We start from the raw sequence: 22,433 nt of genomic DNA, 5'->3' as shown, positions 1-22,433 counted from the left end.
TGGAGCTATCATGTGAATTGTAATCTCCAAAATATATCTATTGCCGTGATACTCTCCAAATTCTGCCCATTTTCCACAATCGGCCTGCTCTGAAACCTTCTGGCCTTCAGGTGGCTCTAGACAAATCTCAGTGTAGTGGAAGAGGAGTTTAACAGAAGCATACAACTATGGACTCAAAACTTTCCTCCAGGAATGTGTTGCAGAGTTTCAATTTCTTAGTTGCATATAAAAATAACCACAGTCACCTCTACTGACAGCTTCCAGGGACATAAGGAAAACAACCTCCCTGGCCAGGGATCGCAGATTCTGCAATAGCAAGGCAAAAAGTGAATGCAGCCTAAGTAGTAAACTAAAGCCCAACAATATTAGAGCGGGAGCAGCTTTCCCTACGGGGAGCCTGCTATATTTACTGCTGCTTCACGAATTTGGGTGTCATCCTTGTGCAGGGGCCACGCTAGTTTTGTCTCTGTTCGATGTTAGGGTAAGTGCTGTGGAAAGGAGCACTGTCCTTAGTACTCGTCTGACTGGTTTGCAGACAGGTCCCTCACCAGGCACCAGCTTCTTACTGCCCTCTGCTGGCTAAGTCTAAGTTCAGCCTTTTAAAGCTTGTGTTTTACCCAATTGCTATTTTACTGGACAAGTAAATAAATGCACTTGTTCACAAAGCATTATTCTCTTTAACTTGTATATTAGTGGTACTTAATATTAACCCCAAGAGAGCCCTATACCATTATCTCATTTCCTTAAATAGGTTTTATTACAAAAGCAATACATGTTGAAGGAAAAAAAGCAAAAGGTAAACCAAAATATCCACCTTTTCAGAAACCACTAAAACCTCGTTGTATATCCTTATATATGTTATTGTTTTTACAAAATGTGGTCATATTGTACATTTTGAATATTCTTTTAAAATACATTAACAAATGTCCTTCATATTGTCTATGTTTTAGGTACCATGATATCCCATTATATAATTATACATTTTACTTAATCATTATTATTATTAGACAATAAATGAGTGCTCTTACCTAAGGGCATTCTGAACTGATGCTGTACAATTTTTTTCCTTTATCATCAAAAATTGAGAAGTTGGGGCACCTGGGTGGCTCAGTCAGTTGAGCTCTGCCTTCGGCTCAGGTCCTAAGATCCTGGGATAGAGCCCCGCATCAGGCTCCCTGCTCAGCAGGGGGTCTGCTGCTCCCTCCCCACCTACTCATGCTGCCCAGTAAATAAAATCTTAATAAAAAAAAAAAAAACTGAGAAATTAACATACAACCTCTTGGGTTGTCAGGACTACAGGATGATCACTAGTGTCTCTACCTCTACATATTTCACATCCAGTTTAGTTCATAAAGAGACTTGAAAGAGATCGGTTTCCTACCTGTAATAGTACTTCTCTCTCCCCTCTTTGGCACTTTCTCTTTCCAAAGCCAATTTGCTGTGGAAATCAGCAAATTCGGAATGCAGTGATGATGGTCAAAGACCAAAAGCAAAGGCATACTGAAGGGATGCTTCATGCAAACCAGGAGAAAGCTGAGAAAATTGTCCCTTTTGTATAGATAAGGAATCCTCAAGATCACCTTCCTCATTTCTAAGTCTTTCCAAGCAAAGGCCAAATTGTAATGCAACTTCAATCAGCAGACTGTGGTTAGGTAATACAGGTTTCAGATAAAAAGCTGGCTGAGGGGCACCTGGGTGGCTCAGTGGTTAAGCTTCTTGCCTTCAGCTCAGGGCATGGTCCCAGGGTTCTGGGATGGAGTCCTGCACCGGGATCCCCATGGGGAGCCTGCTTCTCCTCTAAGACTCTGCCTGTCTCTCATAAGTAAATAAAATCTTAAAAAAAAAAAAAAAAAAGCTGGCTGAAACACCTTTCTTGTGATAAAGCAGTTTGAATTTAGGTGTGCTTGTGCTATTTGAAACATAATCCAGGTTTTAAAAGGACTCACAATCTTTTTCCCTTTGGGAGCAAGCACCAGTCCAAATCCTTGTGAACATTCTGAGGCAAGACTATGTAACCCAAGTCCCAAATACAACCCTTTGACAACCCTTTGAAAGATTAATCTTCAATTTTGACCTCCATGATCCCTCTGCCCCCCAGCACCTGGCCAGCCACCAGAAATTAGTCATACTTTAACCAATAGATTCTCTACAGGAAGGTGAGCCTAGTGGCTTCTCTCCTTAACCATCAGTGGAGCCATGATGCCTCCACTGCTCTTTCTGGAATTTACTGCCTACAAGTTCTGTTCTGGCTTGTAGATTGAAGTGAGGACCCTGACTGGGAAGACAATGCCTCACCCCTCTAGGCCTGCCCCATCACCAGCCTGGAGTCATGAAAGCTGTCCCCTTATTTCCCCTCCTTAGCTAAATATCCTTATCTTCCTCCTCTAGGTCTCAAGAGTACAGCAAAAAGTATTAAATGCTTGAACATATCCCTTGAACAGAACCTAATTCTATATGTATACTCACCTAAAAAGAAAAATTCAAGCTCCATCTTAAGGGCTAGATTAGTCTTCAATCAAACTGATACTCCCACACTGTTCTAGGACTTCTATGCACTTCTGCCTGCATAATGGCTTCACTGCTTCCACAATCTAGTTAAAAATTACTAACAAATTCCTGTTTTTAACAGACACTGACTTAATACAGCCCTGTTAAGTCCTTTGCGGATGTCCTGGTTCTTTTTTAAAAGCACTTAAAAGTGGCTTACCAAAAATACATGTAATAGAACTTTTAATAAAACCAAGACCAAGCAAAAATAAAAACAGAGGTAAGGACAAAGAAAATGGGAGGATTTTGATTTGGAGGTTTCTTATAGCCTAAGTGAACAGGAATGTCCAGGTCTCACTGACTGACCATAGGAGCCAGTTAACAGTATAAAGTGCTTGGCTTAGGTCCATGAGAGGTCAAGATTCTGAGACCAACTGGTTTCACAGAAGTATTTTTCCCAGTAAAAAACGAAGACAGCTCCTTCTGCCTTGGTACTTCAGCATGGAGGAGCTCCACTGTGAATCCCATGAAAGCTGTAGACAGGTCACAATCATTAGAGATGAAGTTACATTTAAACTGGGTTTTGAAGTAGACTGCCAGATAGGGAAAACTATACTTCAAGCATAAAGCTCAAACTCCTGCTCTCCAAGCTGTGTGGATGTTACCTGAAGTGAGCAGTGATTCACAGCATCAGTTAGCGGAAAAGCTACTGCAGCAAAGAAAGAGCTTGAGGACCATACAAGGTAGAAGCAGGAGTAGAGGACCCCAGATGCCAATGCCTTGAAAATTGGAAGAAAATAGAGATGAACGCTTGGTAGAGAGCCTGATACGCTAGTTAACTCCTCTAACTAAAACATTTTAGGGTGATTACGTTCACTTTAATGTATACAAAACTTGTTCAAGTGGGTGTTCACAAGGCACTCCCTAGAATGTATCATTTGTCTACCATTGATCAAAAATAAAATGAGAACTGATCTAGAAATAGAAGGAATCTCAAGCTACAGGAATGTCCCAGGAAGGCTGCACAGAAATGGGCCAGAGCCCAACTCTGGTTCTAACACAGTGCAAAGGGAGAAACAAAAGACTGAAGGGGAAGTGTGGATGCACTCATTTATGGATGGCAAAGTTATAGAAAATCCCAGCAAGAGGGAAGATGAAAACACTGTGATGCAACTGGATTTGACCATATGAGGTCTTTTTGGTCACACGGACATTTAGAAGACAGAAGCCAACAGCAAACGAGAGCATGGTTATCATCCAGAGTAGCAGGATTTTGAGTAACAGCCACAGTAGGGTAGTACCTATTTTGAGAAAGATGGATCAAGGACAAGAGTATTCCTTGAAGAGACTGGGTTTTCTCCCAGGGGACAATGGAGATGCAAAGATCAAAAAACAATGTTGGGATGCCTGGGTGGCTCAGTGGCTGAGGGTCTGCCTTTGGCTCAGGGTGTGATCCTGGACCCCAGGATCTCACATCGGACTTCCTACATAAAGCCTGCTTCTCCTCTGCCTAGGTCTCATGAGTAACTAAAATCTTAAAAAAAAAAAAAAAAAAAAAGGCTGCACTGCTTACCTTAGTGAGACAACAGAATACTGAGCAGTTGGTTTTCTCCATACTACCCCCCAAAAGGAGTCTAGTGAAAAAAATGAAGAGTGCTGTACTTGGCCATTCTCCCTAGCACGAGCTTCAGAATTCCCCACAAACCATTAAGCCTCAAAGTTGGTAAAGGTTCTTGCTATTCCCTCAACATCTTCCAACAGTGCCAGATAATAGAATAACTCAATGGTTTGCTTCACAGATGTTGACATAAACCAGAACTCAAGAGCAACAGAAAGCTCTTTGCTTAGAAATTCGATATCTCAGGTTGACATTTAATGGTAGATGAACCCCTGGGTACATTATTTATGGCTTTAACTCTATACAGCTTTTGAGGCCATTCATTCCACCACAGTAAATCTACCAGGCAGAGAACAGCAGTTTTCAGGGATGGTAGAGGCTGCTACTTCTCCAAAGGCAGGCTTTAGAAAAGGGCTTATTCAACAAGTGAGCATTCAAAACCAGATCTGGCTCCAGTTCACACATGTGCCCCCTCCTTAACTAAACAGCAATACTGGGAAACTAGGGTAGAGATTCAAAGTGCCCCAGGCAGCAATTTGGCAGGGTTTAAGATTACACTAAAAAAAAAAAAAAAAAAAAAGATTACAACACTATTCATCCTACATGGCTAATTCATGCTCACAGTAACTTGGTCCAGGCCTGAAATACGTGTGTAATCACCTTTCCCTGGGATTGAGACTTGAGCGTATCAAAGCACATCCTGCCTCTGTGCTTAATTAACATTTATCTAACACCAAGTGTTAACAAACCCCATGGACAGACCTTTTCTAATAGGCATGTCCGTTATTAATCACTTCTGGCCATCCTCTACTATGTCCCATACCCTAAATCCAATCCTGCCCATATCTGCAGTTTGACTTCAACTTTTTCAACCTGCTGCCAAATTGTAGGACTGCCAAGGTTAACCACACTGACCAGCCTCGGCCCATTTCCTCTAGGTCCTAGGCTGCCTAGCCTTAGTCTTGATCAATGACATCTAGGAAACCTTGGCAGTCACAATCACTGCAAGGCTATCTGTAAGTCATTGTTTTCAGTTACCCACACTTTAGTGGTTGGAGTAGGCTTTCCTTTAGAAATCAGGAGAAGTAGCAGGTTTCCAGTTAGTTACTTTGCTAATTCTACAAGGATTATCTTTTGTTCGTTGCTAACAGAGACCTTATGCCCCCAAAATAAACAAAGGCAGGTGAGGAACAAAAACCAAGTTTTTTATTTGTTCATTTCTTGCATTTGAAGTATTCCTCGATAACATCTTTCGCCTGAGATTCTTTGCCATAGTCCTAAAAAAATAAACAAAAACCATTTTTTAAACATTTAGAAACTCTACCAAGTTGTTAGCACTAGTTATGGTGAAGCTTTACAAAGTTAAAATTAGCTTGTGTCTTAGGAAAATGTTTCACAACACTAAAATTTCTTATAGCCATTTTCAGGGACCTTAAGGACTTCAGTGTCTTTAAGGCTCGTAACATGGCATTACTATTGCCAGCAATTTTTAAATTTCTGCAGAAACATATTCAGGTAAGCAGATTCATTGGCTGGCTTAATTGCAGCCTATTTTCCTTTTCTGAAAGGTAGAAAAGGGATTTTAAATATTGAAAATAACAAATTTATGACTTTCCTGACTTTTAACAATTAAAACCCTACACACACAGCTTCCTAGCACAACATTCATCCCAGAGAGAAATACTGACTTACCTTAACCACCACACAACTGCAACCAACCACTTTACGGGGTTTTCCCTCTCTGTCAATTTTACAGAGGCCTACCCATTCCCCTAGTTTCTTATTGTCATCAACCTATTGAGTGGAATTAAAAAAAAAAAAAAAAAATCACTGGATTAGTTACCAGACAGGAATACTGACAATAAATCAGACCCAAAAGGTAGCTGTAATCAGATAGGGTGACATGGCAGTTTCCTCACTGCAGTTCAGTAGAGGGAGCCAGTTGTCATCATGTACAGCACCAATATCACCTAGAATATGCTCACTCTGTACCAACACCCAAAATTAGCAATTCCACAGGAATATAACATTTCCGTAACTAGCTTCAGCACAGTCCAACATACCATGTTTATGTCATGTTCCACACCAGAAAGCAGGGACACGCTCTTTACGAAATTTACTGATAGGATAAAGTAGCATTAATCCAGACAACTCTAAGTGGTTCAATTTTCATTACACTAAGGTATCTCTTAACAATTCAGATAAATCAAATTAAATGGGTAACTTACCTTAATTAGGTTGATTTGGTGTTCAGCACAAAGGGCCTCCACCAACTTGACATACATAGGCTCATCACAGTTGGATGCAAGCACACAAAGATGGGCTTGGCGCCTGAAATGCAAAATCCAATAGGAGAAATCTCAATCTCAGGTCTGAATCTACTCTCTTGGCACTTTATAAGGGAGGTATGTATCTTTGCAAGGACTTCAGTGGCAAAACAAGCAACACCCACTGGAAGATACAACTCCTTCAGCTTGCGGAACCTGTTAAAGAGCCTATGTTCATCTACAGGATCAAGCTTTCAGTAACTCCCCAATACTAAGTTTATGTACCGTTAGTTCACAAACTTTTGTCATCCTTTCTTGCAAGCCAATTACACGTTTAAAAGCTGTTGTATGAAACTAACCACGCTTAAGAGTTGTTACCGGTTACTGGCCCAGGAACACAATACCGTGCAGCACCATCACTGTACAAATACTGCAGGGGAGTCACACCAGGACTCGAAGGGCTTCCAACTGCTCTTTTCAGTGGATTCAAGTGGCCAGTCTACACCAAAGTGAGCTGAACAGCCTTAAAATTACTTAAGAACTTCTTAAAGTGCACTAAAATTCAGCTCAAATCGTTAATACATGCAGTTGTTTTGGCCAACGTCACTGGCCCCAAAACTAAGCAGATCTATTTACAATGATTTCTCATGTGTTCACCTCTATAGCTACTACCTTCTGAATTCTCCCAACAATCCGGCTACTTCCACAATAGCTTGCAATTCCCTAACTTCATACTTCAATTTTTGCAAACTGCCAAATGAGGACTCCTAGCTGTCCTTTCAAGGGAGATTCGTCCCACAACCTACAGGTTTGTCAGACTGTTCATGTTTCACTCATCAAGAGAGTGAAGGGGTATCCGACAATTTAAGTCATCATTCAAACGCTGTAGTCTTTGGTTAAGAAACATCAAATGCTTACTCCCACTGGAAACAGGAACCCACGAACTTTGTGGGGCTATACATATCTGAGTTCTGATACCTTTTCCTAGGTTTCCTGTAGGACGATGTCATTCAGAACTCTTGTGCTAACACCATGAACTTCACGCTTTCTTCCCTTGGCTGCAGTTTTGCTCCGGTTCCAACAACCCACAGTATTGAGACTGATACACGTACTTGTCTAAGGCTTTGGCAGCTTCGCGAATTCCACGTGCTAGGCCATCGTGGATGAGGGCGGTCTTCAGCACCTCTTGTAAAGCAGTATTAACGTCCATTACACCTCCAGCAGCAATGCTGAAATGCACCAAACCAAGTCACAACCACCAGCAAATTCTGCGCAATCCTCTGCGAGGTGGCCTCGGGGCGCTGCGGCCCACCCTGAGCCCGCACCACGACCCCGGCACCCCGGAACCCCGGCACCCCGGCCTCACCCTTCCTCGGCCATGGCGGTGGATTACGAGTGTAGCCGAATCTTGACCGCACTATAACGTAGACACAAACAAAAACACCAGATGACTAAACAAATCAGCCGAAACCCAACCTTGGCCAGAAGCAGCAGGGGCAAGACTACTACCCCCGCCTCGTTCAACTCACCAGGAGCTTCCGCCTCCGCGCGACTCGGCGGCGGCAGAGAAAGAGGTCGCACGCGCGCGCATGACGGTATTTAAGGGCTGCCCAGGGCCCCCTGCGCGCATGTGCACTGCCTTTCCTGACGGAGGTGGCTCTGGTGGTGCCAGGCCGGAGAGTTTCTGTTTCCGGGTTGAGGCAGCTCTGAGGCCGGAGCCCTCCTAGTCTTCCGACTCTGCGCGGCCGGTCGTTGACACGCGGAACAGGCACCAACGCGGGCAGCCTCGCCTCGGCCTCCCCGCCGGAGGCGTGGCCTACGGAGGCCCAGAGGGCTCGTCCTACGGAGCGCGAGGAGGCCCAGCGCGCTCCAGCGCCGCCTGCCTGGCTCCCGCGGCGCTCGAGCTCCGCAGTCAGTGTCAACCTAGGTCAGCAGCGCTGCGCTGTGACTTTCTGTCGCCCCTGCCAACTGGGCCTTCCTGCGCCGCATGCCCTCCCTTCTCGTTTCAGTCACTCTCAAGGTCGTTTTGGAGGCGATCCTGGTTTGTTGGGAAACGAAAAGCCAGCACCTTTTCGGTACGAAGCACTAGGCAAATTCCGCTTCACCGGTGATGTGTTTAGTAAAGCGGAACCTCAGGTGGTTGGTTACGGTTTCTAAAGGTAGTTGGTTCTAAATGAAGTTTTTTTTTTTTTTTTCTTTTTTTCACGGTAGATCGTCCCCTAAATTCGTAATCCCGCGCGAATCAGGATTCAGGAGGTGCATTTAATACGCCCACGGTGTGCCCGACCCAGGACCGGAATGTAGTGGTGAGAACCGAGCCTTGGAGAAATCCCGCCTGATTTTGGCCTGCAGGACGGGCGGAGCTAGAGGGGGCATCCCAGAGCCCTGGAACCCGGCTTCAACCAGGGGCAGGCAACATTTTGAATTTTGCACATGTCAGCCAAACCCCTACTACCTCCATTTCAAAATGCAAATATATGGAATACGGCTGCGTATCATCAGTCTCTTTTTCTTAACTTCCTCTCCTGGCAAGTCTCCAAGCCATCAGCATTCAGGCATCTGATCGGCGCCCGGACGGTTCACTATGGATACGTAGTGAACAGATAATGTGAGAAGAGAGAGCGGGGGGGAAAAAAAACTGGGTAACATGAGGGCGGGGCAGAATTAACCAGGACAGCAGAGATGAACTGGAATTTTAACACATCTATATGGTTCGTTTTTATCTTTTTGAATGCTTACAGATTTTTCATATTGAAAGTGTTGAGCTTCTAGTGTCTATTCATAACTCATCCTAAAAGGCTGCTCGCTTAGTTGTTGATGCAATTACCTTTTAAACGTTTGCTTTAAAAAAATGCTGCAGGATGTCCACGATAGCCAAACTGGAAGGAGCCTCGGTGTACATCGAAAGATGAATGGATAAAGAAGATGTGGTTTATGTACACAATGGAATATTCCTCAGCCATTAGAAATGACAAATACCCACCATTTGCTTCCACGTGGATGGAACTGGAGGGTATTATGCTGAGTGAAGTAAGTCAATCGGAGAAGGACAAACATTATATGGTCTCACTCATTTGGGGAATATAAATAATAGTGAAAGGGAATAAAGGGGAAAGGAGAAAAATAAGTGGGAAATATCAGAAAGGGAGACAGAACATGAAAGACTCCTAACTCTGGGAAACGAACTAGGGGTGGTGGAAGGGTGGGGGGGCGGTGACTGGGTGATGGGCACTGAGGTGGGCACTTGATGGGATGAGCACTGGGTGTTATTCTATAAGTTGACAGCTTGAGCACCAATAAAAAATAAATTTATTTAAAAAAAAAAAAGCTGCAGAGTTTACAAGAATGAGATTTATTTCTGCCACTCTCACTGTTGTGGGAGGGTTAAGATTTGAACCAAAGATTAGAATACCTAAAGGCCACAGGGAAGGTACAAAATGGCATGGGGCTTAAGGAATAGGGATGATGTGGAAAGATAAAGATGGATTTGAGGCTGTGGCAGCATTTGAAATGGGAAAACAACAAATGAAAGGGTTCTAAGGAAGGATGAGAGAAAAGGAGAGGGCATTCTAATACCCTCCTTGGCTTTTTTGGAAGTTATCATAGTACACTTGCATTTTCAAGAAAGAATTTGGTGGTTTCAGCAGTTTCTAATTATCTGAAGTTAATAAAAGTTAATGTGCTAAGCATTAGATTTCATCTTAGATTTCCTCCCCTCTCCTTCCCCCAAAACAAATCTTAGATAGAAGGCAGAGAATTTGGTAAATACTCAAGAAACATAAGGGGGAAAAAATAATCATTTCTAAGCAATGTATCTATATAGAGGGAAAACAATTAAGTGCATCTTACGTTGTTCTTATCTGTCTTCTAGCAGCTGGTAATCTTTTATGTAGACTCAGATATCATGGGCCTATACCTTAATATTTCGCCTTCTAAGTATCTTTTCTATCATTTGTAAATTTCTTTCCTTAGAACCAGACCTACATATTTTTTTGAAGTTCTAGCATATAGCTGTTTCTAATCCTAGGAATAAATGTAACGGACACTGAGGTGATTCAAGGATTCTTTAATATAAATTCTCCTTGTTCAGTTGTTTAAGGTTACCTCCTCTCAATTTTGGATATTGCCAAAAGTGGAAGACAATATTACATAGAGACTAAAGGCCAGAGTCACTCTTATACCAGCACATTATAATACTTATAGAAAGTACGCAAATGTGCATCTGAAATACCCATGAAAGGTAAATTCTAAAGTTTGTTTTAGGAACAATAAATAATAATTTTTATTTTAAAATTATTATATTTTCTCCCTTGATTGTCCTTGAGACCCTATGTGTAGTGGTGGCATTAGCCCCCTTGAACAAAGTAAGGATATAAGCTTAGAGAGTTGTTCAAGGTCACACAGCTAATAAATGCAAAAACTGGTGTTTGAGCGCAGTGGACTTTAAATCTCATGGTTCCAACCCCTCTCCATTTGAATGGTTGCCCAAATGTGGATGATCACAGAGTTCAATAACTCTTCACATCTGAAGTTGGGAACAATGCAACTGGTTCTACTTCACTGTGCTAAAAAGTTGCATACATGGAGAAAGGGAGTATTGCAGTGTGAGGCAGAAAAAGAACGTAGACATTTGTGTTCCTGTCCTAAGTGTAGATGTTTTATTAGTTTGCTACAACTGCCATAACAAAGTATCAAAACCTGGGTGACTTAAACAACAGAAGTTATGGTCTTATAGTTGTGAAGGCAAGTGGTCTGCAATCATGGTGTCTGCAGAGTTAGTTCCTTCTAAGGCTGTGAGGGGGAATCTGTTTATTCCCTTCTCCTAGGTTCTGGAGGTTTGCCAGAAATCATGGTGTTCCTTGGCTGTGGCAGCATAATTCTGTCTTCATGTGATGTTCTCTCCCTTAGTAGCTGTGTCTAAATTTTTCTTTTTTTATAAGGATACTAATTATCTTTTTATAAAAGATTTTATTTATTTATTCATGAGAGACACACAGAGAGAGAGAGAGGTAGAGACATAAGCTGAGGGAGAAGCAGGCTCCATGCAAGGAGCCTGATGTGGGACTTGATCCCGGATTCCAGGATCAAGCCCTGGGACAAAGGCAGATGCTCAAACCTGAGCCACCCAGGCATCCTGATACTAATTATCTTTTTTTAAAAGATTTTATTTATTTATTTGAGAGAGTGAGTAAGAGAGAGCACAAGAGGTGTGTGGGGTGACCAGAGGAGGAGAGAAAAGACTCCCCACTGAGCAGGGAGCCCATGGACTCGGAGATCATGATCTGAGCCAAAATCCAATGCTTAACTGACCCCAAGGATACCAGTTAACCTTGAATTAAGGGCTCACCCTACTCTGGTATGATCTCATCTTAACTAATTACATCTAGAACAACCCTATTTCCAAATAGGGTCTTGATATAAGGTGCTAGGGGTTAGGACTTAAACATATGTGTTTCAGGTGAACACAATTCAGCCTAGAACAGATGTCAGAAGAGATGCAGGACAGATTAAATGACAGAAAAGATCTTTGAGTTGAATAGCAAGAAGACCAGAGCTGGGAAGAGAAGCTGGGCTAGGCCTCATTAAAGATTTTTTTATCTTCCAGTGGTGGGGAGCAGCTGAGCGAAGTTCAAATTTCAGCTCACTTTGTGGCCTTGGGCAAATTACTACTCTGAGCCAGCAAAATCTTGATAATAGTATAATATTTTGTGAGGATTAAATGTGATGGTTGTTTAAAGTGTTTACCACTGTGCCTGTAAATATAGTTATTTATCTTATAGAGAACTTCATATGAAAACACATAGAAAGGTTCTTAAATATTACTTTCTCTTGCCCTAAACTGCCCAGCACTTAGTACAGTGACTTGCATATTGGAATCACTAAACTATTGTGTATTAAGTGAACACATCGAAATAAGTTTAAAGGAGCAACTGAGTAGATGGCATACCTAAAAGAAAGCCATGTTGAGAACTACAGATAACTACAGAACTAGAGCTAGATAAATAAGCGTCTCTTGGGAATTAGTGGCAGGTTTCGGGCATCCCAGAAAACCACATTTAAAAGAAAAACACATTTACTTTGAAAATGTTTAAAATGTCCCTACCTTTTGGGATAGAAGATAAGCCTAATGGATGAAAATGGGAGCTAAGAAATAAGATAAAACTCAGGAAATATTCCTGCTGCAGCTCAGGAACGTATAGGTATATAGACATAGACATATAGACACTAGGTCTAGTCTTGCCTTATGTAGTATGTGGCTTTAAATATACTGTAGAAAATTAGTTGTAGCTGAAGAAAGGTTTGGGCCAAAGAAGATAGAATTCTATTATTTCAAGGGAAGAATCAAAGGAGAAATAAAAGTTGGGAGGGAAGAAAATGGAAAAGAATATAAGAAACTAGATGAATAAGAATGGAATAAATTAATAAAGACAGCGGGTCATAGCTTGTAAAGTTCATATGTAAGGAAGGACTTTAATTGGAAAACCTAGCTTATTAAGGGGGAAATGGTTATAGGAGAGAATGGAGCTAGATGATTGAAAAGCTAAATAAGAAGCCTATGTTGTTAACAGCTTACATATTTTGAGGATTTTGTGCGATGCTCATCTACCTTTTCATAAGTCTTACTAAGAATGTTTTCTAAGTCCTTGTTTTTATTGCTACCAGATGCTGCCCAGAGCCTTTTGGGTGCTGTGGCTGCTTGCTACGGGGCTGATTCAGAATTTGTGGGAACTAAACATACTGAGGAAGATAATTAGAGATAATACTTAAAATTTATTGATAAACTAATTATAAATCAGCAACATAGCTAATTTATAAATGAAAAAGAGTAGTGGCTAATAGAACAAATCCTAAATTCATGTTAAATGCATTCACTTGGGATATAAGGAGGACCTGAATTTGTAGGACTCCAGACTCCAATGTTACTTTCTCTAGACTAGTTCTGCTGCTGTGTAACATTTCTTTTGAAAAATGGATCCTGATGCTCTAAAATGTGTTTGATAACCGCAGTTTTTATTAGAGAACCACTGGAATAAAGCCAGGACCACTCCCGTCCTTAGAACTAGAGCTGCAATAAAGAGAGAAAAAACTCCCAGTCACCTAACCAGTTCTAACCCCAGCAATGAAGTTAAAGGGCAGATTATTGATTCAAGAATTCTTTATGCTGATTTTCCTTTATCATTTTTCATTGTGTAGCTTTGGTCAAAACACTTCTAGTCTCTGATCCTCAAGTGCCTCATCTGCAAAATATAGTGGGGAATTGAATGAGATGCTCTTAAAGACTCTTTTTATTTGGACATTCTATGCTATCATTTTGCAACAAAAGTTTTAATAATAGTAAATGCTGAACACTTTGGCAGTCCGCCGTATCCATTTTCTGGTATCATATGACTTCAGCACATGACACTGAGTTATAACTGATGCCAACTTCCCTCTTGTGTATCCAAGTTATAGATGATCTCCTTATTTGTAAATGACAGTTGTTGCTTTTTTGTTGTTGTTGTTAAAGATTATATTTATTCATGAGACACAGAGAGAGAGAGAGGCAGAGACACAGGCAGAGGGAGAAGCAGGCTCTGTGAGAAGCCAGATGTGGGATTTGATCCAGGCATTCAGGGATCACGCCCTGAGTGGATCAGGCAGATGTTCAACTACTGAGCCACCCAGGCATCCCCAGTAGTTGCTTTCTTATATTATATTAGGACAAGAAGGCATATTCATTGTAGAAAATCTGGGTAATACTGTATCATTTACAGTTCTTTGCATACAACTGAATGACCAACATTTTAAAATATGCATCTGCTAATAAAGTATTGAACGGCTCAGAGAATTAGAGGGTTTACTGAACAATCAGGTTTGAGGAATGGTAGAAAAAGGATAGTTTTAGGGATCTTGGTTATAGCAGCTCATGAAAAGTTTTATAAGGCAGTGCTTCTCAAACTCACTGACTATCTGGAGATTTCTCACCCAACCCAGCATAGGTTATTAGTTAAATAAAATACAACTACTAGGAACTTCTGTAAGACTAACTACCTTGCAGATAACAAAAGTAAGCCGAAAAAAGTTTTTCAAACAACTACCTAAAGATACTGAACAGTAACCAAAAGTATACAGGACTTGAGGGGGTGGCAGACAATGAGGATGATGATCAACACTTGAAAAAAAGAATGGCAGTGGCTAACCTCCCATTTTTGTGGCTTCTAGTATAAGGACAGACCCTAGTCAGTGCCACATGGGGTAACTAATTGTCATAATTTTGTTTTACTTCTTGGAAAACTAGAGGGCAGAGTTTAGAGCAACCACAGCTACTGGAAATAGAGGGGAGGGGAAAAATCCCGGAAAAGAGAGACTCCAAAAAAGGAAGACCACCATTCCACATATTAACTCTGCCTAAATCTCTGGCTGGCTTTTGACCCACACTTTCATGGGGCAGAATCTTAGCAACCTTGCCAAGGCTAAATAAATGCACATAAATTTCAGCTACTTCCTATGGGGGAAACAGATACAAAGTTTAACTCTTGACATTTAAAAAAAAAATCAGTGTTGTTTGAAAGAAACCAACAGAATCCAAAGTCCCTGCAATGTATTACTCATGATGCCCTTGATATGATACAAAACTACTACATATAGTAAGAAGCAGAAAGGGCAGCCCCGGTGGCCCAGCGGTGGCCCAGCTGTTTAGCGCCGCCTGCAGCCCGGGGTGTGATCCTGGAGACCTGGGATTGAGTCCTACGTCGGGCTCCCTGCATGGAGCCTGCTTCTCCCTCTGCCTGTGTCTCTGCCTCTCTCTCGCTCTCTCTGAATAAATAAATCTTTAAAAAAAAAAAAAAAGAAAGAAACAGAAAAACATGACTCTTACACAAGAGAAAAGGCAATATTGAAACTGAGTCCAAAATAATCAAAATGTTAAACTAATTTTAACATGCCTGGGTGGCTAAGTGGTTGAGCATCTGCCTTTAGCTCAGGGTGTGATCCTGGGGTCCTGGGATCCAGTCCTGCATTGAGCTCCCCACAGGGAGCCTGCTTCTCCCTCTGTTTGTGTCTCTCTCTGTCTCTCTCTGTGACTTTCATGAATAAATAAAATCTTTTAAGAAATGTTAAAATTGCAGACTAGAATTTTATGTACTCAAGAATGTAAAATAATAATTATCGGGGCAGCCCGGGGGGCTCAGCAGTTTAGCACTGCCTTTAGCCGAGGCCCTGATCCTGGAGACCCACATCAGGCTCTCCACAGGGAGTCTGCTTCTCCCTCTGCCTGTGTCTCTGCTTCTCTCTCTCTGTCTCTCATGAATAAATAAATAAAATCTTTAAAATAATAATAATTCTCATAATGAACGAGCAAATAGGAAAAGCATAAACTATAAAAGAGGATCAAAAGAAATTTTAGAATTGAAAAATAAAATGTGAGAAATTTATTGGAAGAGCTAGCAGTAGACTAAAGTTGACAAAAGAAGGATTCAGTGAATTTTAAGCTAGATCGGTCTAAAATTATCCAACTGACGAACAGAGAGAAAAACTATTGAATTGAAAAAGCTAAATAGAACTGCAATGACCTGCGGGACAAAATTTAAAAACCTAACATATGTATAATTAAATACGTATTTCTAACATACATGCAATTGGATTGCCAGAAGGAGACAAAAGAATGAGATAGAAAAATATTTGAAAAATGATGTCCAAAAGCTTCCAAAATTTGATGAATCACATACATTTACAAATTCAAGAAGTTCAGTGAACCCCAAGAAGTATAAATAAGAGAGAAGGAGGAGTTAAGATGGTGGAGAAGGATTTTATGCTTGCTTCAAACCTTGAACACAGCTAGATGATTATCAAATCATTCTGAACACCCAGGAAATCATTTGAGGACTGAGAGAATAAACTGCCAACTAGAGAGAGAGAAAAGAGGCCACACTGTGGAAGGTAGGAGGTGCAGTGATGTGATTTAGGGGAGAAAAGAATGATGGGCGCTTGGAGAAGCGAGAGCCCTGATCACAGAGGAGAGAGAGAGAAAGATAAAGCAGCATTCAGGGGATTGCATAAGAAAAACACTTTCCGAAAACCAATGGGTAAGTGAGAGGGGCTGATTATTGCAACTTTTTACAAGCAGTGGAGCTGAAGGGCTGAAGTTTTAGAAGTCCACATCATCACCAGCGTCAAGCCTGGTGGCCACAGCAGTGCTCCGGGAAGGAGAAGGAGGACAGAAACCGGGGAGTAGACAGCATCCTCTGAGGATCCCCTGGGTCATGCTGGGAGAGATAGCTCTCCCCTTCTTGGAGTGTGTCTGGGAGAAGCAGCATTGCCTCTCAGAGAACTAAAGAGTGGGAGGGCTCCACTGAACTGCCCCATTTAATAGCATACAGGAAGAGATGCCTGACGATAGCCAACCTGGAAGCCAGCTTTTTGCCATGCTTTAGCAGAAACTCCAAGTCCTGGAGCAGTCTGGCAACTGCTATTCTGCAGATAAACCAGTACCAACCACAGCAAGGAGAGACCATCCCCTAGAGGATTGGCCTGGGTCCACACCATGCTGGGTCCTTAAAATTTGGAGTTTTGAAATCCAGCCATGCACCTGAGATAAAACACAGGAGCACTGTGTGCCACCAGGCAGGGGTACAGTGTAGATACAGGGTGAAGGCAGGGATCTGATGGACTCCTGGGACACAGGAGAGGAGATTGTTTGCTTTTCTGTGGGGGTTTCCTGAACAGCAGTGATTGTGAACATCTGTCTCTGAGGAAGAGAGTGGGCCAACCCCATTTTTCACCCCTCCCATTAAGACAGATGGATTTCAGGGAGCAGCACAGTACACACAGTGGAGGCTCTGCAGGTGCCTTTTTTTTTAATAATAAATTTATTTTTTATTGGTGTTCAATTTGCCAACATACAGAATAACACCCAGTGCTCATCCTGTCAAGTGCCCCCCTCAGTGCCCGCCACCAAGTCACCCCCACTCCCCGCCCTCCTCCCCTTCCACCACCCCTAGTTCGTTTCCCAGAGTTAGGAGGTGCCTTTTTAAATAGGGCTAGGGTGGTTAAAAGCCAGAGCAGTAACAGCGCCCCCCCTCCCACACACACAACCAATGCCACAGAAAAACAAACAAATATAAGAGTATATTATGAAAAATCATACGCCAACAAACTGGGCAATCTGGAAGAAATAGACAAATTCCTAGAAACTTAAAAACTGCCAAAACTGAAACAAGAAGAAATAGAAAAATTGAACAGATCCATAACCAGCAAAGAAAGTGAATCAGTAATCAAATATCTCCAACAAACAAAATTCCAGGGCCAGATGGCTTCCCAGAGGAATTCTACCAGACATTTAAAGATGAGTTAATACTTATTCTTCTTAAACTGTTCCCAAAAAAAAAAAAAAAAAATAGAAAGGAAAGGAAAACTTCCAAACTCATTCTATGAAGCCAGCTTTTTTCCGAAACTAGGCAAAGACCCCCCTAAAGAGAATGCTAAGCCAACATCCTTGATGAATATGGATGTAAAAAATCCTCAAGAAGATACTAGCAAATCAAATCAAACAGTACATTAAAAGAATGATTCACCATGATCAAGTAGGATTTATTCCGGGCTGCAGGGATGGTTCAATATTTGCAAATCAATCAGTGTGATACACCACGTTGATCAAAGAAAGGATAAGAACATGATCCTCTCAACAGATGCAGAAAAAGCATTTGATAAAATACAGCATCCATTCTTGACAAAAACACTTAACAAAGTAGGGATAGATGGAACATACCGCAACATTATAAAAGGTATATATGAAAGACCCATAGCTAATATTCTCAATGGGGAAAAACTGAGAGCTTTTCCCCTAAGGTCAGGAACATGGCAGGGATGTCCATTTCATCACTGTTGTTCAACAAAGGACTACTAGAAGTCCTAGCCTCAGCAATCAGACAACAAAAGGTTACCCAAATCAAAAGAAAGATGTCAAACTTTCACTATTTGCAGCTGACCTATGTAGAAAAGCCAAAAGACTCCACCAAAAAATTACCAGAATTGATACAAGAACTCAGCCAAGTTGCAGGATATAAAATCAACATGTGGAAATCTGTTGCATTTCTATACACCAAAAATAAACAGCAAGAAAAGGGCAGCCCGGGTGGCTCAGCGGTTTAGCGCCGCCTTCAGCCCAGGGCCTGATCCGGAAGACCTGGGATCGAGTCCCACATCAGGCTCCATGCGTGGAGCCTGCTTTTCTCCCTCTGCCTGTGTCTCTACTGCTCTCTCTCTGTGTCTCTCATGAATAAATAAAATTAAAAAAAAAAAAAAGGCAGCAGGAAAAGAAGTCAAAGAATCAATCCCATTTATAACTGCACCAAAAACCCTAAGATACCTAGGGATTAGCCTAACCAAAAGAGGTACTCTGAAAACTATAGAATATTTATGAAATTGAAGAGGACACAAAGAAATGTAAAAGCATTCCATGCTCATGGATTGGAAGAATGAATATTGTTAAAATGTCCATACTACCCAAAGCAATCTACACATTTAATGCAAACCCTATCAAAATACCACTAGCATTTTTCACACAGCTAAAACAAACACTCTTAAAATTTGTATAGAACCACAAAAGACCCTGAACAGTTAAAGCAATCTTGAAAAAGAAAGCAAGGCTGGAAGCTTTACAATTCTGGACTTCAAGCTATATTACAAAGCTGTGGTCATCAAAACAATATGGCACTGGCACAAAACAGACACATAGGTCTGTGGAACAGAATAGAAAATCCAGAAATGGACACACAACTATACGGTCAACTAGTATTTGACAAAGTAGGAAAGAATATCCAATGGAAAAAAGACAGTCAGTCTCTTCAGCAAATGATGTTGGGAAAACTAGACAGCCACATGCAAAAGAATGAAACTGGATCACTTTTCTTACACCATACACAAAAATAAAATCAAAATGGATGAAACACCTAAATGTGAGACAGGAAACCATCAGAATCCTAGAGAAGAACACGGGCAGTAACCTCTTTGACCTTGTCTGTAGCAACTTCTTTCTAGTTATGTCTCCAAAGGCAAGGGAAATCAAAGCAAAAATGGACTGTTGGGACTTCATCAAGATAGAAATCTTCTGCACAGTGAAGGAAACAGTTAACAAAACTAAAAGACAACCTATGGAATGGGAGAAGATACTTGGAAATGACATATCTGATAAAGTGTTAGTATCCAAAATCTATAAAAAACTTATCAAACTCAACACTCCAAAAAACAAAGAATCCGGTTAAGAAATGGACAGAAGACATGAACAGACATTTTTCCAAAGAACACATCCAGAAGGCCAACAAGAACATGAAAAATGCTCAACATCACTCAAAATCAGGGAAATACACATCAAAACCACGATAAGATACCACCTCACATCTATCAGGATGGCTAAAATTAACAACTCAGGAAAGAACGGATGTTGGTGAGGAGATGAAAAATGGGGAACCCTCTTACACTGTTAATGGGAATGCAAAATTTTTGAGGTTCCTCAAAAAGTTAAAAATAAAACTACCCTACATCCCAGCAATTGCACTATAAGGTATTTACTCATAGTATACAAACAATACTGATTCGAAGGGGCACATGCACCCCAATGTTTATAGCAGCATTAACAGCAATAGCCAAACCATAGAGCTGAAATATCTGTTGATCAATGAATGGATAAAGAAGGTATGATATATAGATACAATGGATTATTACTCAGCCATCAAAAAGAATGAAATCTTGCCATTTGCAATGATGTGGGTAGAGCTAGAGTGTATTATCTAAGTGAAATAAATCAGTCAGAGAAAGACAAATACAATATGATTTCACTATATGTGAAATTTAAGAAACAAAACAGATGAACACAAAGGAAGGGGTAAAAAGAGGGAAGCAAACCATAAAAGACCCTTAACTCTAGAGAACAAACTGAGGGTCGATGAAGAGGAGGTGGGCAGGGGATGGGCTAAGTGGGTGATGGCACTGGGTGTTGTACATAAGTGATGAATCACTGAATTCTACCCCTGCAACCAATATTACACCATATGTTAACTAACTAGAATTAAAATACAAATTTGAAAAAAAAATACATGCATACCTAGACACATACAAGTCAACCATTGAAACTCAAAGAGAAAATTCCAAAAAGCAGCCAGGAAAATAAAAAGGTATGTAACATGCAAAATTATACTGATTTCTCATGGAAATTATAGAGATCAAAATCAGTAGAATCATATCCCGAAGAAGCTGAAAGATAACAACTCTCTCCCCATATTCCTATATCCAATAAAAAGATCCTCCAAGAATAAACTTCCCTGAGGAAGTAGCATTTAAACAAAATATTCCATTATAGTTTATAAATAAAAGGGTTCCAAATGTGTTCATATGTCTATGATGAGTATATAAAATTATGAATGGATATTTGCAGTAGGCTAATAATGAATGGCTCCCAGAGATATGTCCACATCCTAATCTTTAGAACTCGTTATCTTATTTGAAAGAAAGGTCCATGCAGACATGATTAAGTTAAAGATCTTGAGATCCTTTTGGACTTTGTCTCAGTGAAATTGATGTTGAACTTCTGGCCTACAAGGCTGTGTTGTTTTAAGCCACCAACTTTGTGGCAATTGGTTACAACAACGCCAGAAAACTAATATAATAGTATTTTCAGCTGTAACACTGAACATGTAAATGGAAGATAGGAAGTAGAAAATGGAAGTGGAGAGAAAGTTAGGAATATGAATGTACACCACGGTACACTTTATATACATGAAAAATAGATGGGTGCAAAACAAGAATATACATCTTATGGAAATACATACAAAAAAAAGATTTGTTTTAAATATGCGAGATTGGGGCACCTGGCTGGCTCAGCCAGTGGAGAGTGTGACTTAATAACAGGGCTGTAAATCTGAGCCCTCTACACTGGGTGTAGAGATTACTTCAAAACAAAATCTTAAAAAACAAACAAACAAACAAACAAACCACTAAACCATGCAAGAATGACTGCCGATGGGGGAATGGGAATAGGGGTAGAGAGAATAAATGATAATAGAAATGAAAAATTCAGCTGTAGGACTTGGAAGATAAAGTTGGGAGAAATTCCTATAAGATGGAGCAAGAATAGGAAGAGTTGCAAAGTAGACGAGAAGAAGATGAATAAATAAGAGGTTCACTCTGGATGACCCAATATCTGCATAAGGAGCAGTCCAGAAAGCGAGAACAAAAAAGGAAATGTAATCATCAAAGAGATAATTAAAAAAAAAATTCTCCTTCATGGCTTGATATTAGATTGGAGAGGGAATGTAAAGTAAATAAAGTTGGAGAAGCTGGTGGAGGTAAGATCATAAAGATTCTGAAAAGATACTTGAAGGAACCTAACGCTAGAACTAATCCTTCTGTTTAGAATGGCTCTAACCTGCCCAAGCAATTTTTGCATAAGCTTTAAGACGCAAGGTAACACCTTTTCCTCTAGAAGCCATCCTGGACTCAGCCAAAGTGAAGAGTTCTTCCAATACGTTTCTATTACAGAACTCATTGCATTATAATAAATTATTAACAGGTGTCTGTTTATTGGGGCGGAGGTACGCTACTGGAGGCTGGATGGGGCTTATTCATCTTTAAATTCACAATGCCTGAAACAAAGTGGTAACTCAATAGTTCTTTAAATTTTATGTTGATCTCAAATCAAAAATTTCCCAGGCCTCAAACATTAGTTGTTGCCAAATAGTAAATAAGGTGAGGTTAAGTGAAGCTTCTGTGTGTGTGTGCCAGCAGGTTGTGATGATGACAGTAAGGTGGCGGCCTCTTTTCTGTGTCTGTGTAAGTTTCCTTTCTCACCTTTAGTGGAAAAACATTTTATTCATTTTAAACGAGGGGGTTCACCTACTTAGAATGTAGACTAGTCCTCCCCCACCTCACCCTATACGGAATGAAAAGCACAGCCTATCCAAGGGCGTGGATTATGATAGTAGCCTGCGTCTTTAAAAAAAAACAAAACAAAACAACCACCGGCAGCAGCGCGGCCCCGCCCCCGCCCCGCCCCGGCCCCGCCCCCGGCCCGCCCGGCCCCGCCCCCG

At 41.0% G+C, this 22,433-nt stretch overlaps 1 protein-coding gene, 1 long non-coding RNA gene and 4 other non-coding genes across 6 annotated transcripts; 1 reads left to right on the top strand and 5 right to left on the bottom strand.

Moving 5' to 3' along the window:
• Window positions 1-401: 401 nt before the first annotated feature.
• LOC144289415 (U6 spliceosomal RNA) lies at window positions 402-504 on the bottom strand. Its single transcript, XR_013357298.1, has one exon. It is a non-coding gene; the product is annotated as a U6 spliceosomal RNA (small nuclear RNA).
• A 4,785-nt stretch (window positions 505-5,289) lies between these two features.
• Window positions 5,290-8,009, bottom strand: RPS12 (ribosomal protein S12). Its single transcript, XM_077893564.1, has 6 exons — window positions 7,902-8,009; window positions 7,739-7,789; window positions 7,485-7,601; window positions 6,334-6,436; window positions 5,798-5,899; window positions 5,290-5,382 (listed from the first exon to the last, which is right to left on the bottom strand). Exons 2-6 carry the CDS (start codon window positions 7,750-7,752, stop codon window positions 5,320-5,322), a joined length of 399 nt encoding a protein of 132 aa, XP_077749690.1. The 5' UTR covers window positions 7,753-7,789; window positions 7,902-8,009; the 3' UTR covers window positions 5,290-5,319.
• Window positions 5,515-5,644, bottom strand: LOC144289515 (small nucleolar RNA SNORA33). The gene has a single exon (XR_013357382.1). It is a non-coding gene; the product is annotated as a small nucleolar RNA SNORA33 (small nucleolar RNA).
• Window positions 5,988-6,064, bottom strand: LOC144289547 (small nucleolar RNA SNORD100). Its single transcript, XR_013357397.1, has one exon. It is a non-coding gene; the product is annotated as a small nucleolar RNA SNORD100 (small nucleolar RNA).
• LOC144289479 (small nucleolar RNA SNORD101) lies at window positions 7,181-7,254 on the bottom strand. The gene has a single exon (XR_013357353.1). It is a non-coding gene; the product is annotated as a small nucleolar RNA SNORD101 (small nucleolar RNA).
• LOC144311280 (uncharacterized) lies at window positions 7,972-9,129 on the top strand. Its single transcript, XR_013376834.1, has 2 exons — window positions 7,972-8,447; window positions 8,584-9,129. It is a non-coding gene; the product is annotated as an uncharacterized LOC144311280 (long non-coding RNA).
• Window positions 9,130-22,433: the final 13,304 nt, after the last annotated feature.

This window comes from Canis aureus, chromosome 1 (genome assembly GCF_053574225.1).
Source record: "Canis aureus isolate CA01 chromosome 1, VMU_Caureus_v.1.0, whole genome shotgun sequence".
NCBI classification, from domain to species: domain Eukaryota; kingdom Metazoa; phylum Chordata; class Mammalia; order Carnivora; family Canidae; genus Canis; species Canis aureus.
Note: the sequence above shows the minus strand (reverse complement) of the source record. Positions and strands in the feature narration are given on the sequence as shown.